Source organism: Polistes fuscatus, unplaced genomic scaffold (genome assembly GCF_010416935.1).
Source record: "Polistes fuscatus isolate 324 unplaced genomic scaffold, CU_Pfus_HIC Scaffold4, whole genome shotgun sequence".
Lineage (NCBI taxonomy): Eukaryota > Metazoa > Arthropoda > Insecta > Hymenoptera > Vespidae > Polistes > Polistes fuscatus.
The window spans coordinates 6,814,744-6,835,572 of record NW_025113118.1 but is presented as its reverse complement, the minus strand read 5'-3'; the positions used below and the strand labels follow the sequence as shown (position 1 = coordinate 6,835,572).

Below are 20,829 nucleotides of genomic sequence, written 5' to 3'. Positions count from 1 at the left end.
TAAATACAAAAAAACAATTTATGATATCTTGAAAGTTACTAGACGGCAACAATGGTTCAGAAAATTGTTCATTGGTAATTGTTTTAAATGTGATAGCTATCTAAAGTAGGTTATCTACTGAATGCGGACAATGATGCATTAATATCTTAGATTGAGTCGACATATAAAAATAAATGATATACCATTGGCTACAAATACTTTCGTCAATACTTGCATCAGACTTTTTATCACAATTAACAAATTCGTATAAATGACTAAATTACAAATTTACAAGAAAATAGATAATGAGATAAAATTATATATTTAATTAAAAATTAATTGACTATTTATACTCTTAACGATAATTTGAGTTATTTTATCGAATTTTCCCAAAGTATTTAAATGACTCTAGCGGTAACCTAATAATATTCCCTGCGCGCGAAACTAAAACGCCATTGTGGAATTCACGTTGGCCAATAGACGCATACCTGCTAGCACGATATACACATGCACGGACACACACACATACTCAGGAACTCAACGCGAGAGGAGAAAACTTTCACCGTAGTGGCAATGCTAATAATAGGTATTATACCGCTTTTAAAAGATCTTTTCCCGCGCGACCCGTACAAGCTTATGTCAATTCTATACTTTGTCAATGATAACGGTTAATGAAATACCACGGCGCTAAAATTCAAATCTACCGAGGAATTTTCATTCAAAAAAAAAAAAGAAAGACTTCGTAATTTCTACAAACTTATATTAGAATAATTTAAAAAAAAGGATAATTACAAAAAATACATTTTGCCGTGAAAATTTGTTTACTAATTAAACATCGAATTAATCTGTCCATGATTTTAGTTTATTAGATGACTGAAAGAGAGAGAGTGAGAGAGAGAGAGAGATAGTCGGGCAAAGAAAAGAAATCGAGAAAAAAAAGAAAGGATAGGATTATTGGTAGCTAACAACACGGTATCGGAGAATGTGTACGAAGTGGTACGGAAACCGACTATCGCGAGTTTATACCGGATAAATCTTGTTTCTTCTTGCGTTCCTTATTGCTCTCACTCGCTCACTCTCTCTCTCTCTCTCTCTCTCTTTCTCTCTTTCTCTCTCTTTCTCTCTCTCTCACAACGACAGACAAACATCCCATCGTTTATGAGATCTATACGCGTGTGTATAACGACCTCGTGCTTGAGCATGGCCTGCTAAGGGAAAGAGTTCGCGTTTGATCGGTCATCTCGTCTGACTTCCTCGAATCAATCATAAACTACTTAAATACTAATAGCCGGCACTCCGATCGCACACGACCTGCCTTGCCCATTCATTGAAATCTCTGAATAAGCGGAGAAAAGTGTCAAGTAAAACGGACAACACGTTAGCGTATACTACGTAAAGTGCTAAACTATATTAATTGGGATAGTGGGAAAGGTTGAAAGAAGAGAAAGGAAAGGATATAATAAAATAGATAAATAACTTACCGAGCGAAGATATGAGATTTCCCCAGAGTTCAGCGGTTTGCCATGCAAGGAAGAAAAATCCAAAAAATCTGACTACGATCGCATCGACCGGTTGATCCGTGAGTTTCGCATAAACACCACCGACTTGTGTCAAGTAGGTTGCTTTTGCTGCCCACATCGGTGCAGCACCGAGACCGAGCAAGACCCCGGCCGGCACTAGGGTGTAGAATCTTGGATAAAATTGCGAACCGATGTAAGGCGCGTAACAAAGCATCGACAAGCAAAGCGTCCATTTAACGGTTAACCTCTTGATGAGAAATGTCGGTACGAATATGCAAGATAGCACGAGGGCTGCGTAAATCGCCGAAAGGGAAACAGTTCCGAGACCATCGCTCGCATTTATCGACGATTGAAGGTTAGCCGTCCCTTGGAACGCAGTAAACTGCACCATAAACGCTACCGAGACTGTCCCAATGTTCTTCAAAATCCGCCACTTCTCACCCCGGGAAAGTTTAAATTTTCTCGATTGCGTATCATCTTCCGGTGGTGGTAACTGCGGTGGTTTTTGTGGTTCCGGTGGTATACAGTCGTTACCATCGTCCTTGTACCCTTCGTTTCTGTAACCCACACCACTCACCGTCACCGTGTAAACGGTTTCGCTTTCACCCCCGCCGCCCACACTTCTTCCCCCGTCATTCTGCGAAGCCACCATTTTACGTTTCGGCTACCTGCGAAAGAATAACGAATATCTTTTGAATATTTTTGAATATTTTATTTTTTCTACTATGAATTATTTATTATTGTTAAAAATTATAATAGTACAAAGATTGTTGTTTACGCGTAAAGAAATATTTCTTTATAGTCGTTCAAGGCGATCTAAGTAAACAAAGCTTTTTTTAACAACGTTGAAACGCGCCGATTATTATTACCGACTCATAAAAATGATGAAAATTCATGCGTGACTCACCTATGAATTGTGTATAACTTCCAAGGTGATTATCCGATAATGAAAAATGATGTATGCAGTATATACACAACACGTTATACCTACCGATCGAAAAACTAACTTTGCATTGGTTTCTAGATATACCGTTTACTGTTTTCTATCGCGATCGAGAACAACATCGACTATTTCTCGCTACCGGTAATATCTACTTGATGAAAACGATCTGCACGAGTGCGTACAATTATAATCGTAGTACAGCACGTAAGAGTCTCGGTAACTACCTCGACGATTCATCCTCTCGTTCAAACATTGATTATATTTATGCAATTTTCTCCTACCTTTCATAGAATAGAATACACCGATGCGTGCAGATTATGGCAATACGTCTCCGTCACTACCGTCGCTACATCGTTTGCACGTACACGTCGTTCTTTATAATATACCACAGAGAGAGAGAGAGAGAGAGAGAGAATACTATCCTGACTATATGCTGACGTATAGAACTTCCTGTGCCAATTTAATTGCCAGATCACTGGTTTTTGCTATTGTTCGCATTAAGCCTTCTATCTACTACAGCAACAATAACTTTATCCAAATTTTTATGACCAACAATAAATATTCACCATCTCAAATGTGTCAGCTTCTGTCCATTCGGAGTAAAAAAAATTAAAGAAAAATATGGAACAGTAAGATTACACATGATAACAGCAACATATAACAACACGAATACGTAAAAATACAAATGTAATCTTGAAATCAAAAGAAACCGTATGAAAATAAAAATGTTCTTCAGTTTGGATTGCTTCAGTATAAAATTGATCTATAGTTGGTGTTTGTTTGAAATATTTTGGAAAATGTGTTCGTTGTTGCTTTAATGGGGATAAACACTGTAAATCTGTCTTTTTGTATTATTTATTATCTATTAAAACTTACTTTACTACACGTCTAACCACGTACTACATTCTTATATGCGCTTTGGGATTTCTCGTAAAAATCATAATGATCAAAACCGATCGAACGTGCTTTATCTTATATTCTTCGTGAGTATGCCAAGTTAATATCTTTACGCGTGACGTCAAACCTGTCAGAGTCGTTTTTGAACAAAGCCTGATGTCGTTAAGTTCAACTTCAGCGGATTACCTTGATAAATTTCCTCTTCTAAAATGCAGTGTATTATTTTCTATTTTGATTATTCGCGTTAATCCTTTGTTTTTTCTTTTTTTGTAAACAATCGGAAGAACCCAGACGACTTTTTCGTTTTTTAGTATTCTCATTTTTTGAATGAATTTATTAATCATTATAAATCAATGTTTTTATTACAATGATTTGTCTTAAAGTCGCGCGAATAAAAGAATCAATTAAATCAATTAGAATATATTGGTGTTTTTTCTTATTTTTACAGATCACGCTTCTTGTCGAACAGGTTTTCCTTTCATTTTCCTTAGAAAACAAAAGAAATACTAAGAAACATGCAAAGTTAATGATAATTTTATCAGAGCGATGACTAAAGTAATATTACAGTATTCTTTCCATCCAACAATTTGACTTATTCGTACGTGAATTTATGCATAATTTCGTAAGATAATCGCAGCTGCATAATTTCTTTAATTTTCATACTCGATGATCAAAAATGAGTTGTAATATTGTTTAATTCGATATCAGGAAAAGAACGAGTTGTTTAACGATCACGTATTATTTCTACGATTTATTATAATGGCCAATTATTTTTAATTTTATTAATTAATGATTTATTAAAGATATTTATTAAAGATTATATATATATTTAGAATTATAGTTTTTTATACAATTTTTTTAAACGTTACATTAATCGAAATGATAGAATAATTTTCAAAATAAATAAAATGCGCAAATATTGAGTCGTCTTAATCAAGTTGACTGATTAAGACACGTAACTTGAATGAATGGTTTAAGTTTAATGAAAATAGCGAGAGGGCGAGGGAATTGAGAAGTCAAAGCGATCCGCCTTGCACTTTCGAATCGACGCAAGTCGATCAGCTTGAGTTAACACCGAGCATGAGTTATGTGGACGTCCTTGCGGATAACCTCAAAGCCGAGTTGCACCAAGCAACTCACCATCGTGCATCATCGTCGTCGTTGTCATTGTCGTTGTTAGTAAACTCTTGTATTTAATGGTATGTGCATATACAAGTACAAGTATCTTGCATAGATAAGTTAATGAAAATGATTGTTAATTTGCTGATATTCATAATCTTTCTAAAGACATTGTTAACAAATTTATATTCAATTCGCAAACGAATCAAATGAAAAACCTGGTTAGTCAGGATTGACTAACTAATCAGTATTGAACAAACTATCCAATTTGATCCTTAACACTTTATGGACCGCTAGCCTATTTATCGGCTTTCCTATTTCCAGCGTTTTTCGACCGCTAGCCTATTAATCGGCTTCTTGATTGCCAACGCATATCGACCGGTAGCCTATTAATCGGCTTTTAGCTATCGACGGTTTTCGTACAGTTGGAAAATTAGCCGGTATTGGGAGTAAATGCGCGCGCGACTAAGCCGGTATTTAGCGAGTGGGCAGCGTCAACTACGAACGGTCAATAAAGCGTTAAGATCCTTGACTAGCTTAGATTATTAAGAACTTAGGATGAAATTAAAATGCGTTAGGTAGATCGGTTTAAAAGTATTCATAAATTTCAAATTACAAGCTCGCACCGCTGCATTATAATCACATGTTACGTACACATGTATTTATGTCCCGTACATCTCCCCCCCTTCTCTCTTTTTTATTTCGTTAGTCTTATTATAAGAATGGAAAAGAACACGTAGGAGAGCACGCTCGTAGATTCGTTTGTCGTCGATGTAATCGATTCGAGTGCGTGACCGGTCGGTGCCGCGCCGTGACACAAGCCGCGTCGCGCATCCCAATTAAGTGCCACTGATTGTGAGAGATCGCCGATCCTCGGCCACTCCCTCTTATCTTCTTTACCCCGACCACCCGCTCACCGTTTTACGTTTATTTTCGAATACCTCGTTCGAATACCTATTCTTATTCGTCGTTAACGAACGACTGCTTTCCATCTCGATCGGTAGATTCGAAAATAAAACAATCCCTCCTTCTTACCATGCACGATCTTTTATTAGACTACTTCCCCATTTCTTATGCAAATTAATTATACTTCCGATTGTTTTACGTAATCATTTTAAAATCTAAATAATCAATTTGTTCATATTTTCTTCTCCTTTTTGTTTTTTTTTGAGGTTATACTTCTTTTTGAGAAAAAAATCATGATTTTCTATAACACACGTTCGAATGAAATTTGATATGATATTTAATTATTATTATTATTAATTTAAGGGATAAAAAGTATGAAATACGGAAGAAAGTTATAAACAAATCAACGAGTTAATACGCTCTTGTTCGGTTATTAAATATAAAAAAACGTCTTATTCGGTTGTAATGACGTTCGCAAGTGACTGTTTAAAGATGGCACATAGACACGAAGGTAACGAAGTTACAAAGTGAAACAAGGCAAAATATAATCTATACATTGCATAACTAGTAGCGAGGATCCGGTCGTGCCAGGTAGGGGCGATAACAATAGAATTCGTGTTGTATAAAATAACGCATATGCGCGACAACACTTTCTTTTCTCGTAAATGTTTTTTCATATTTATTTGTCTTTTATATTTCTTATCTATTTGTTGCGCTAAATTCTTCATCAAATGTTTTATTCCGCCAAGGTGTGCCTTTTTTAATTAATAAAATAAATAAGAATTCATATGAAAAAAATCAGATTAAAATGATGACGATCAATTAAATAACAACAACAATAATAATAATAAATAAATAACAATAGAATAACGCTGATAATTAAAAAGATATTAAAATTGAAAAAATGATGAACATATAAAATCATTTAAATGATAAAATATTTTTTACAATATTTATTTCTATTACTAAGAAACTGCTTAAGTTGTGCATTCTCTCATTTTCTAAGAACCTATGCAACGATAAAAATCACCGCCAATTCAGCAAATATTTAGAATCTACGTGCTGGGTAATCAGTAACGCATCAAACCGAAACGTGTCTCTCCGACAAAACATCATTGCTGTAATAACAGCATTCTTAATTCTAAAAACAAGAAATTTCAAAAAATACGACGAAATAAGCAAGAACATTTGCCGTATTTTAAAATGAAATATTTCAATGACGCATTGAACTTATCATCAATCAAAACACTAATAGATTAGAAACAATCTGAAACTGTAATCGTTTTTTCATTAGTCTGAATATTTCAAAACAAATTTGATTTCTCGATCGTCTCGGGTGTGTTTATTTTGAACGTGCACACACACAAACACGCACACGCAAATAACACTCATACGTAAACAGATAATCAGTAGTACTAGCCATGTGCGTACTATGCTGACTAAACTCTTATCGATCTCAATTAACGATCGTGTGTTGCGATTGATAGAATTTCTCTACGAATTCTGCGATTATCTCGCAAAACTTTTCTAAAAAAGAAAAGAAAATTAAAGTTAATATAAATGATCATTTATTCATTAAAATTAGAAAGAAAAAAAAAGAATTGTAAACCAATAGTGCAGATAATTTTGAAAGTGGTCTAATAAGTTGCAAAAAATTCGCAAATACGAATTTTGTCTCCGTTTTCTCGCTAGGACCACTGATCGTTACAATTTTTGTTTCTCTTAATAAAAAGGAAAAAGCAACAAAAAATGGTAGATGTTAGATTCTAGACACTCTTTGGTAGAAATTAAATTTGCAATTGCTCAAAAGGTTAGCCGTTAAGTTAAAAAATAAATGATGCAAGGCGCCTCTCGTTGCTTATTTGCTTCTTCTTCTTCTTCTTCTTCTTTTTCTTTGCTATTCTTTTTGTCGTTTACTCGCGAGACCGATGTCGACTTTCACGATGAAAATGCAGAAACTCGATCCGCAAAACCTTGGCTCTCGGGTGGAATTCACCTCGCGAACCAACGACGACTAAGCCGTAAGAATAATCGTAAGGTGGGCTGTACCAGTTATCCTCCTGCCGAGTACAAACGTCCTTCGAACTTTTATTTTAATCGGGAACGAAATATTTTTCTTAGCGCCACCAATTCTTTCTTTCCGGCGCCATACGATCAAATCAAATTCCTTTCCCCTACCCTTCACCCAATTATTCTGGAATTTCAATTCGTGAAAACGGAATCGCTGGTATTTACTTTCGGTTTCCTTTTATTCACGAGTTTTTAGCTTCGAGTACGCGAAACCCGCGAACAATGCAATTTCTTGTTCATTTCAAGAAAAAAATGAAAAAAAAATTGAATTTTTTTTTTCTTTTAAATATACAACTTTTTGTTTATTTTACGCGTCATGTAATTTTGTAAAAATTAAATACGACAACTTTCGTCCGGAACCATACGTTCCACTTTCAAAAATAAAGCAGTTATTCGGCCCGTTTTATTCTCCCCCCCCCTCTCCCATGGCTCTTTCTCTCTCTCTCTGTCTCCGACATTGTTTGTAAATTGATCCGCAAAAAAAAGAAACCGAATAAAACGGTCACAGAAATGCTATGTCAGCTTTGACGAGTTCCCAACGCGAATAATGTATGCATAAAAACGTCATGAATACCCTATGTTATAATAATAATGAAAATGATGATTAATTAATTAATTAATTATTTAATAATAATAATAATAATAATAATAACGAACCAACGATTACACAGTTAACGAAATAGATATTGTTAGAAATAATACATAATAGATCGAATATCATATTACAAAATGAAATAAATAGAATAAAATATGTAATTGATATACTCGTACCTAACACTCATATATATAACATTAGTAAAGTAATAAGTAACAAAAATATATAAGTCGTACTTATGGAAAAAACTGTTGGAATTTATATAAAAAACCACGACATCGATAAAGTAATAAGTGTATAATAATATAATTAATAAAAATACATAAATATAGGAAAAACTGGTGCATCATAATCAATATCCAAATAAAACATTGGCAACATCAAATCAGGATTCATACAAATCAGACTTATAATATATGTAGGATAATTCACTGAGTGAATTTTGATAATTCTGTTTAGCTCTGAATCAACTATCCAATAAGCTGAATAATGTAAAATATGTTTACAAATTGACTGGAAGAGACAACAACACAAAATCAAACACTTACTGTATTTTGACAATTTTAAATTTAGACACACGTATACATGTAAGCATCTTAAAAGAATAATTCTATTAAAAATGACAGCAATAATAAAATAAAAATTATAGCAATAGAAATAATTTAAGATAAATCATTTCCTATTACTATAGCAACAAGGAATGATTATATGATTTGATAGAAAATTTATTACTAGTAAACTAATAAAAAACTAAACTAACTTTATTACTAGTAAAACTAATAAAAACAAAAACAATAATAATACTAATTAATGATAATGATAATAATGACGATGATACATATAATATTAAATGAAAAATATTCATGAATTTGATTTGATACTGGAATATACAAGGAATGAAACTAATCGATTAGTTGAAATATTTGCAAAAATTATCCTTTACTATAGATTCTTAATTATTTTAATGAAAACAATAGCTCTAGTATTAGGATTATGTATTAGGAAACAACTAATCTAAGTATAATTATCTAGATGAAAATCGGTCGAGTGGAATTTTTGTGAAATAACTAGTATGAAATAGTTCTGCTTCATTTCGTACGATAACCGACATTGTTAGAAAATCTTTTTCACTATTATCGTAAACCTACATGTCGAGAATGAACGTAGTGTAAATCACGTTAGCCTTCGTTACAAATACGAAAACCTTTCTTTGCCTTTCCAGGGTCGAAGACGACCTCGTTCCGTTCGTTTAATGCTAAGATAAGGAAACCTTTTTGCATAAAGAAAGTTTCGATTACAATATTTATTTATATACGTGTATGTAAGATAATGTTCCTGTTATTTATATTATTACATTATTATTATTATTATTATTATTATTATTATTATTATTTTATTGATTACAACAAAAACGAATCAGCACTTCAGGGGCGTATTTAGATATGGTCTTTAAGACCCGGTTTTAATCAAAAAGGTACACCCTTTCACGTTAAACAAAAAATAAAAACAATTTTTCAAGAAAATGACGAATGAATTGATACAACAAATTCAAACTTGATTTTATTGGGTAAATCCTCAAACGACATTAGTCCAGGGACCGCAAAATTAACAGTTCGTTTTCATGCAACGTTTAAAAATTCACATTAGGTAATAAAATTATTAACAAATGTTTATTTCATGAAAATAATAATGTTTCATTTCAAACAAAATTACTCACGCATGTATATTTCGAACGTTAAATATCCGCCATATTGTTTGTCCGAGATAAAATGAAAAATTGATGCGATCGTTGGACCAATTTGATTATATAAAATTGCAACAACAACAAAATAACATAAACTTAATAATAATAACATATTTAATGAGATAATAATAATAATAATAATAGCCGAAATATTTAACGGCGGAGACGGAAAGTTATTCATCCGATTTAAAACTTGTTTACCAGTATTTCAGTGAAACGAATTATCGAAGCCACGTGGCCAGAGCGTGCGCGTTGTATTCGTTGCGGTTTAGAAAGTCGTCGTCAGGGATTAGCCTGTGAACGTTTCGATCGTTTTACAAGGAATCGCCAGGTGAAAAGGTGCGCCTATATTTATTATTATGCTACGTATGTGTGTGTGTGTGTGTGTGTGTGTAATTTCTACTTATACTCGTCTCGGTCAAATTCAAAAGTTCATTACAAAAATTATAAGATTTTGTTACACGTAATTAATTTAAATAAATTCCCTATCTTTCGTAATTTTTTTGTTTCTTTTTCTTTTTCTTTTTTTTTGTTTTTTTTTTTTTAATGATCTAAATCATAGTTTGAAGTAGATTTAATAATCAATCTTGATGTATATTTATAAAGTTTTGAATTTATGGTCTTGGGACGATAAATTCTTTTCTTTTTCTTCTTCTTATCGAGAATATACATACGTGTAATTGTGTATGCGTAATATTGAAAGCAATCTTAACGACCTACCATAATGTCAAATTAAACAAGATTAAAATCGAAGTTGTGTTCGAACATATTCGTGACATTCCTTTTTTTTTTTTCTACGAATAAATTTCTAATCTAAAACGTTCTGGGACATCGTAATAAATTAGATAATAGTGTGAACTAAATTATGCACAATTAAACAATGTACAATTGTAATTGAAATATTAAATATTGTTTAAGAAATATGAAATAGGGTATATTAATTCTTTCGATCGTCCTCTAAGTCTCATAATGCAAAATTTTTGACGTGGCAGTCAACGTGTTAAGTTTTGTTTCCTCACCGAGAGAGGTAAGAACAAGAGAAGTAACTTTCACAATCAGTTTATATTCCGTGAATATTTTGAAACGATCGTCATGAGCGCTTGTTATCAAATATTTATCGAGGTTTCTATAACCAACTGCGAGACAAATGTCGTAGCTCGTAGCTTTGTGGCTATTAAATTGTAGCAATAAGGATCAACAACAAAAACAAGAAGAGAAAGAAAAAAAAAAGAAAAAGAAATATGAAACATTACACACGTGGCAATTGGAACAAATGTTTTTCAAATATGTATATATATACAAATGTATTCTTAAAAGCAAACCGTAACGTAAATGTAATGCAAATATTTTTCTTGGATTGGGTCAGAGTATAAGTTTCGGGGCTACGGTATCAAGAAAATGGTTTCTATCAGTTGGCTCATGTTGAAAAATGTTTAGGGACAAGAAGACAACGGGCAAATTCCTCGTAGTTACTTCAGCGTAAAGACAAGGCTTTATGAAATTCAAATGCGAAACGATGGTATCTTACTAAGCTCGTATTCCCATATATCGTCCTTTCACGTTTCGATACACGAAACTCAATTCCAAGTCACGTGCGCTTGTTGTTAGTTTGCAAGCTAACTAAAATTTTTTTTTCTTTTTCTTCTTCTTCTTCTTCTTCTTCTGCTTCGATAAATTAATCCAACAACTACGACACTACGACGATATTTTTTATTGCTATATCATATATTTCATTATTAGCACCCTTTTATTATTATTATTATTATTATTACGTGTATATGGTAATATTCGAAGTGTTGAAGATTTTGTAAAAGTCCGTTTGATCGTGGCCCGATAAATGAAAAGAAAAATAGATATGATAGATAATAATTAGATACAAGTCGGATAAAATATCTCGAAATTTCGTAATCGCATTTTGATTACGATAGCGGAGGAACAGTGTTTCTATTAAATTATTATCGATGAACATATGCCACTTGAGAAATTTTTAATAAATGGGTGCCTGGAAAATAAGAGTTTCTTTTCCTCGAAAAGGAAAGGAGAGAAGACAGATGTAATTAATGAACAATCTAAATTTATATAAAAAGAGAAATATAAACATATACCTCAATCAATTATTTTTTAATGGTACACTTCTAATAATGACCTACGTTACACAATAAAAACTTGTAAAACATAGGCAATTAATTAAATTTAACATACTTTCTGATAGAATTTGTAATTAATGTTAATGCATATTTCCTAGTATTGCTTGCCATTCATCGTTTAACGATAATATATTTTTTAATTCTTTTTCCAGAAAATAAATTTTTCCTTTTTTTCTTTTTCTGACACCCATGTATTGCATTTCATTTCCGTGATACACCCACGAACTTGGATATTAAATTTTTCCTTTTTTTTTTTCCTCTTAAGGTAGGGATACAGATCTGTGGGATAAGATTTCGCAAGAATTACGGAATGAAACTTGTCATGCACCTGCATCAAATCAATTGATACTCCGACATAACACAATGTGTGTGTGTGTGTGAGACTGTGAGATTAAATTTATAATTAATATTGATGTGTATTTTTGTGTGCGTGCTAATAATGGCATTCATCGTTTGAAAGCAAAATATTTTCTTCTTATTACAGAAAAAGAAATTGTTTTCCCTATTTTCCCAGACACCCACCCACTCAAATATTATTTGCATTATTCGCGAACAGTGTATTGCATTCATTTCCGTGATAGATCGTCAAACTTGGATACTATATTATTTTTTTTGTTCTTTTTTATTTCCTCTTAAGGTAGGAGTAAAAATCTGTGAGATAGAATTTCGCAAGAATTACGAAACGAAACTTGTCCTGCACCTGCATCAATTGATACCCCTAACACAATGTTGCCTATTTGAATTCCTTCGCAATGTGTCACACTAGAATAAATGTGCGTGTATATGTGACGTATGTATATGCAAGTATACAATATCTGTTTTATGTATTATGTTAAATATCCCGCACAGAAAAGAGCCGATGAACTTTCATCTCGTTTCAAATCACGCGACCATGTATGAGCCTCTTTGTAATGTACTCTAATGTTAACATAATTAATTATCGAAGATTGGAATAACTAGCTAATATAATAATATTATAATATAATAATATAATATTATATAATATATTATAATATAATAATATATAATAATAATATAATAATATTACGAAAAATTTGTATTATCTACGATATAATCTGAGATGGAATGAATTTCAACGTTTCGAGAAAATGTTAAATCATTAAACCGTTAAAACTAAACCGTACTAAATTCCCGTCTATTTTATATTTTTTGTCTTGTTTTTTTTTTTACATTCCTTGTTAAAAGATAAAGAAAATCTCCCAATTGTAATATTTTTCTACTTGGTTTAATGATGATCTCAATTATCGATACAAATTATTAAAAAAAGAATCTTATAATAATTATTAGAAATATATATCGTCGGAAATAAAAGCAAGACAAAAGAAAAATGTTATTACAGAATAATGTAATCGTCGAATACGAAATTCCTAACTCTTCTTCGTGCTTTTTCTTCTTATTATTCCTTATTACGTAAGAGTTTAAACAATTCAAATTCGTGTCAATTTGTGTAATATTGCATAAAAATTGAAATGTGTAATTATTAAATTAAAAATTATACTTAATGTTATAATTTAATGGAAGCAAGTAAAAGATATCATGAATTTCATTACGATTGCATGCCATTTTTCATGTTAACGTTTATGGTTTCTAAAATTCATATAAATTTTATACCAATTGGATTACTTTAAAATGTCATTTATTTATAATAAAAAAAGAAATATATAAAATAAAAATAAAAGAAATTTTTCAAACTAATCAATTGCAATGTTGTCGCACGTAACAAAAATTAATTTCAACCAAAACTGTCATTTCCTCCTCAAGTATCTCGTTTGTGTAATTAAAATTCAAGTAATAATTATGTAATTTAAAATATTAAAAAAAAAAAATACCATAAGAAGTTACATTTAACAAGTATAGTTTTAAAAAGAGAGATTACAAAAAATAAAAACGAAATACAAGCTTTGAGTTATCAACTAATTGTAAATTAAAATTAATAATCAGATAAACAGTAAAAAGATAGATTAAATTCAAAGTTATTATTTTTAATGCAATTATTATTCGCGTAACGAAAAACAAGTCACACGTATGCAAATGCAAAACTAAATTTGTGATTTATGTTCTTGAATTCAAATCAACAATTCTGCCGTGTTTTCTCTTCTTATGAGGAGGAGGGTTAGGGGGAGGGGGGAGTAAGAGGAGGGAATAGATGTCATTTCCAAAGACTAAATTAATGCAAGAGAGAGAGAGAGAGAGAGAGAGAGAAGGAGAGATACAAATATCTCTCGGAGAAATCTATTATTTTTTAATGGCACTGTTCCAAATAAGCCTTTGATGGTCAAAACAACGCCATTACGTTTGCACCGTAAAGCAAACGTAACTCAAAGAAGAAGAAACATTTCTTTGACATGTAAAAAAGAAATAAAAGAAAAAGAAAAAGAAAAAAAAAATAGGATAAGAGGCAGAAAGGTGACGTAAATACAGAAAAAAAAAAAAAAAAAAAAAAAAAAAGATAATGAATTCGTCAGATTGTGAATAAAATACTGAAAATATTTGGATATTTACTTTCACAATTGAGGAAAGAGAAGGTGTATACCTATCTTCCATTAAAAAAAAAATGAAGCCGAAATAAGTGTTGAAATATTGTAAAGTAAACAAAACCATTACTTACGTTTTAAAAGTTGTGATATCTTTCCTTGGAGAAAGAATTAGCCAAGTCCACCGTTCCTTCGTCTTCTTTTTCTCGTCGATCTTCCTCGTCGTAAGAAAATCGAGTGAGCCGTATTCGCAAAAGTATCTTCCAATGATCGTAAAAATAATGTCTTCGTAGTTAATAAAATTCGATAAATGAAATATCGTAAATTAGATTTCGGCGACGTATCGAACCTCGTTTTTCCTAATCTCGAGATATTGACCGTTTTTCTATAACTTTGTCTATCTCGATAGAGAAAATTTGAGGGATAGATAGAAAGAGAGAGAAAGAGAGAGATAGGAGAATAAAAGAGAGAAATATTACGATATTCTCTAATTTCACGCACGCGAATAATATCCTCGATTTTCCAACAAAATCGATGTTAACGTTCCCTCGATATTTCGATTCTCGCGCGCTTTTTTTGTTTCCCCCTTGACGAAGTCGGAGAACGCGTGCGCGCAATAGATGACAAGAAAGAGTACGAGATAACGCGAGATGGAAAGAGATAGAGAGATAGATTGAAATAAAAGTACGAGACGGAGAGTGTATTTAAAAAAAAAAGAAAAACGTTTAATAATTTAATAAACGAATTAAAAAATTAATTCAAACAATCTCTCGACCCGAGCTACGTCCGAACAGTTCGGGGGTTCGAAGACAACTGAACCTGCCAGCGGACTTTGGAATCGGTGAGCGGATTCGGTTCGCCGACTCGAGTTTGTCGTTCTCCTTCTAACTTTTCTCTCTCTCTCTCTCTCTCTCTTTCTCTTTCTCTCCCTCTCTCTTTCTAACAATACGTGCATATACCATAAACGCTACATAACTTATATATATACATGTATGTGCATGTACATGTATATATACACCTTCATTTTCTTTCTTACTTACCTTCCATACATTTTTCTTACTATTTCTCTTTTTCTACAATGCGCACAAGCTCGTTTTGTTCGCCATGTATTTCGTTCAGGAAACATTTCAATTTTACTTAAATATTTTACCAAGTATATACGGTCAAACACCATACTTATCCTTTTTCTTCTAATTGTTCGCTATGTCGTATACTTCATCGCACCTATCATACACATACGCACACAGACACACACGAGTAAGAATATTTAACATTTTCTGTAAATTATGGGATACTTATAATTCTTTCTTATATGAATCTATATGTCTTCATTTGTTTTTGATATTATTTTAAATACTTAAGAATGTATTTTTATTTAAATACGTACGCGTGCGAATATTCTGCATTTTACGTAAATTATCGGATATATTTGATTTTTTCTTATACGGATTTATTTATACGTCTTATAATTTATTTTATATTATTTTATATATTTAAGATTATTTTTAATAAGAGACACACACGCACACATAGGAATACTTGATATTTGCTGTAAATTGTCGGATACTTATTTCTTTTTGCACAAATTTATTTAAACAACTATTAAACTTATTTGAAATTTATTTATTTAAAAGTAATGTTTTCTTGATTATTGTCATTACAAAAATCGATACTAAACTTAAACGTTGCAACTTAAACATTGCAATTAAAGTAATGAGTTGTAAGTAAAATATTTCAGATTGAACGGAAAGAAAAATGGCGAAAAATCGATCGCACCATATGTAATCAAAATTTTCCATGATATTTTCATTAGATTTTCTTTCAAATATGGAAATAAAAATTTAGAGATAGAAAAATTTGAACTAATTTGAAAATAATTTGTAGATAAAATATTAATGCGAAAGTTTTTTGTTCTTATATTAACCTTGACAACAATCCTAAAGTCTTGTCACGATGATCCGCACCCACAACTAGAGAAATCGAGGTAATTCGTGAACGTATTGAACATTTGACACGATAGATTATCGAACGTGCCAATGACTCCAAAAATTCACTCAAAACTTCACGAAATGTGACATCTTCGTTCGTCATAAAAAATGAAAAAAAAAAATTAAAACAAAGATAATACTTAGAAGAATACCGTATGATTATTAACGTGCCGATAATTATGATATTTTGGTCTTAATCAAAAAATTATACAAATTTATTTGATAATTTATTTTATAATATACAAAAAGTATATCATAAAATTGATTTTTCCAATTTTGTGTCATAATTACTGGCACATTTGATAAGATATTAATTAATATAATCATATTGCTAAAGTCTTTTCCCATCTGGCGCACGTCAAAAAATAATGGAACAAAAAAATCATAAAAATTAGGCGATATTTAAACGTCCTTGGTACATAATTACCATACGTAATTCCGTATGGTTATACAAACTTGATTCTATCAAAGTATGTGTAGATATGAATAAAAAACAGATATTTTCGAGATGAGAGCAAACGAAACCACGAAAGATAGACGCGGGATAACCTTCGTTCGAGGTTTTGTAAACGATGACAAAAATGAATCGATGTGTTGCCAATGAAAGTTTATCTCTCATGATTATTGTTATATGGGAAACACTTGTTTAACTATCAGCCATAAGGTCCTATAGGGATACATAAATTAATTTCAATATAAATTTTACTTTGAAGTTTGTAACGTCAATACTTTGCAATGAAGTTTAACAAAGAAAAAGAATTATTATGACCGTGAGTCACGTTATTTTGTCGTCATGTTGATGTATCACTGTTTTCGAACGATTATAATTCCATGTGTTGAACGATTCAACGTGAACAAAAATGATGGCAAAATTGCTAAGACGGGGGGAATGCCACCTCCCCTTTTCTTCTTCTACTCGTCATTTTTCATCCTTAATCCGACGATAAGAAAACGTGCATATAATTCTTTCATTACTGTCATTTAATATAAAATAAAGTACACATAAAATTTAGAAATTCCTAGGAAATAGTACCATTGAAAACAACCCGTGATAAGAGAACCATTACATCTTTTTTATTTAATCAAATAAAAATGTATTCGGTTGAAAAAAAATATTAAATTATATTTTAATTTTATCTATATGACAATATTTGCTACCTTCTGTAATTAAAAAATATGAAAAGTGTTTTTTTTTCCTTCTCATTGATTGTACCAATGAATCGTCGTTAAGAACGATCGGGGAATTTATAAAAGAATTTGTGTACACAGGAATGTAAAGTACGTCAAAAATCAATCAAGTTGTCTTCATTCGTTGCCAAATGTTTAAACGTATTATCTTAATGTATTTTCTTCTTGGTTTTACTTTATTTGTTTCATTTGTATCAATGTGTTATTACGTAGCATAGGCGCCAGTGATAACCACTTTATAAAGGCTTATTTTTCAAATTTTTTAATCCAATTTGATTAGGATTATTAACGTATCATTGATTCATAAAGCATTCTTAATTCAGGAACATTTTTATTAAACCGGGAATATTTACAAAACCAAGAGATGGTTTCATTTCGAGAATAATTTGATTAATTAAACTAATTTAAAATGAATATTGAAAAAAATAAACAATATTAATAAGACGACACTAATCACTGATGCAATAATAATTTATAAGTCCTGCAAATGAGTGAAAAAATTTTTACTAATAAATAAATAATTGCACAGATACATATCTGCGTTTAAATATTGACAGAAAAATGTTGAAAACAAATAATCGTGCAAAATAATATCTAACAATTATTTTCCGCGCACTCTTTTAATGAGATAACGAAATAAAATATCTATAAAAGGAATATTTTATTAAATTCTACGGATTCTCTACTTGGTACGGTTGGCCGCCATTTTGGTGCCTCCACAATAACAAAAATATGCGTCCGAAGGCAATGAAAAGTTACCTTACCTGCATGAAAAATATATTATCGCAGAAGGACAGTGGTTGATTATCCGATTACGCAAGAGAACCATGTATCGTCATTTATACAAAGTAATCGCGAACGCCATGAGCATCGGCAAAATCAAATCGTTTCGCAAAGATGCCCTGAAGACGTGACATTACGTGCTTATCGCGAGAAGCACTTTTTTCCAAATTACACGTTTCTACCAACGTTTCGATTCTTAAAAACGAATGTGTGAGTATTCTTCCTTTTTTTTTTTATATTTATACTTCATCAATAAAATAAAATATATGCATATAGATATTACGTTAAGGATTTATCGATAAAATAGTTTATGTTTTATTGTTTAAATTACCAGAATATTCGTAAGAAAAAGAATGTTTTTACTGGGCAAAGTGTAGTCTTTGTAATCTTGGTTGTTTTTGTTTGGTGTAAGAATGAATGTAGAAGGAAACTCTCTGAACCTAGGAATTTCTGTACCAAATTATACGAACCTGAATCAACTCAACTATCTGTAATTCTGCATTTTCAGAATTATTTTTTTCTAGGAATTTAATTGTTAGTAAGACAATGATTAAACGATTGATAATATTTACCTTTGCAAACATGATTTTGAAATAAATAAGCTCGTTTAGTTATGATCGATAGGAAACCTTTCGTTAACCCAGGTAACTTTTTCCCAATTTGGTAATTATCTTCTATTTTTCTATTTTTTGAATAGACGTAGCATGAAATATTTTTACCGATCAGGTATTTGTCGCTTTTACGTTATTACGTAAGATCGTTGGTGTCCTTATAATCCGAGGAACCATGGCCTACTTCGAGGTATTCACACCTTATCCGCAATACAATCCACCGATCAATAATTCACATTACGATTGACTAAATTTCTTATGCATATCGTTAATTTATTCTGCAAGGAAAAAAAGCTAGTAAACAAATTAAAAATTTTTATATTTTTTTTGGCGTGACTATAATAAAAATGTTTACTATTATTTCGTACCTATTTTTAAGTTCATCAGATTTACATTCTTATGAGACGATAAAAGTAACAAAAATATGTTTACGTTAAATCTAATATTTGCATAAATATTATCTGCTTGATTTTATAATGTTTTAATTTCATATAACTTTCGTATAACGTTTTATTTTTACAATTGTATACATTAACAGTATATTTCGAAGCATACATTTTTAATTTATCCAAAATTGCTGTTATTCAATGTTACGCATTTCCTATTGTCAAAGTAACTTTTACAAGGGTGGATTGAAAATTTTTAAGTAGTTTTGAGTCTTTTTAGTAAACACTTTTTTTTAAATGTGCATATATACGCGCGCGTATATGTGTGTATATGTTTATAGAATTTTTAAAATGTCAACATTCAATATATGCCTTAAAATGTCTACAGAAATTTATGCTGCAATAAAAATGTATGCAATATTAATGGCGATATGAAATAAAATTCTAATAAGAAATAATAAAAAATATTACTTATTAATTATAAAAAGCACTCAAATAATGTTATCAACATTTATCGACATATTGCGATATTATCGACCATTAACCTACCTTGCGGAAATATCGGGAACTAAAAAGTCGCTAATTAGTTCTACTATACATCAATAGATGACGCGAATAATTGTTCTAAATTTAAATATAAATGTAATAGAAATTTAATATTTGACAACAAAAAATATATATTTAATAAAATCTACCAATAAAAATAGATTAATTTTTATAAAAAATGAAAAAGAACAATCAAGAACAATAAAACATCTTGCAATATTACCTGAATGTCTGTTTTATCAGTGTATTTTGTCAAAACTTGTATGAATAAATGGAAGGCACTCGATATAACTTTCAAACACAATTTTGGCATCAAAATCATGGTGAATAATTGTGACGATAGCCAACCCGCGTTACTAAGAAATAAAAAAGTTACTAGATACCGATTCAATCATTTAGTTATTAGATACTAATATTAAATTAGCTTTAAGGCAGATTTGTAATTTTTAAACTAATATACGCATTTTATAATAACAAAAGGAACATACTTCAATTAACTGGAGTTAACGATCAATTTTATAAGCAATGCAGCAATGACAAAACAACTTTTAACTATTTAGCCAATAGTAGAACTTTTTACAATGCTATTCGGCTACATTGGTAAATGATATAGTCGAAAGTTTTGCTATTGGCCACACTGCTGATAAAATTATTCATTGATTCAAGTTGAAGTAGCCAATAATTTGTTTTTAATTAATCGTTACGTTAACATATTAATATTTGATATAATAAAAAACCAGATTCTCCCATTTAATAAAGCCTACATTTTATAGCCACTTACGAAAAGATACACGACACAATATAACGATTATTAAACAGCTAATGACGTAAAGGGAATTTCACTAATGACCAATTAGAACACGGCAATAAAATTCTTCCAAAATACATCAGGAAGATGCAATTTCATTGGAA

At 31.0% G+C, this 20,829-nt stretch overlaps 1 protein-coding gene across 1 annotated transcript in view; it reads right to left on the bottom strand.

Annotated features, from left to right (window-relative positions):
• LOC122520770 (UNC93-like protein) overlaps positions 1-15,207 on the bottom strand; it is a 32,332-nt gene extending 17,125 nt beyond the window's left edge. Inside the window, exons 1-2 of the mRNA XM_043641021.1 lie at positions 14,550-15,207; positions 1,461-2,167 (exon numbers count right to left, since the gene is read on the bottom strand). Coding sequence (XP_043496956.1) covers positions 1,461-2,151 — 691 coding nt within the window. The 5' untranslated portion in view covers positions 2,152-2,167; positions 14,550-15,207. The remainder of the gene's footprint in view (positions 1-1,460; positions 2,168-14,549) is intronic.
• Positions 15,208-20,829: the final 5,622 nt, after the last annotated feature.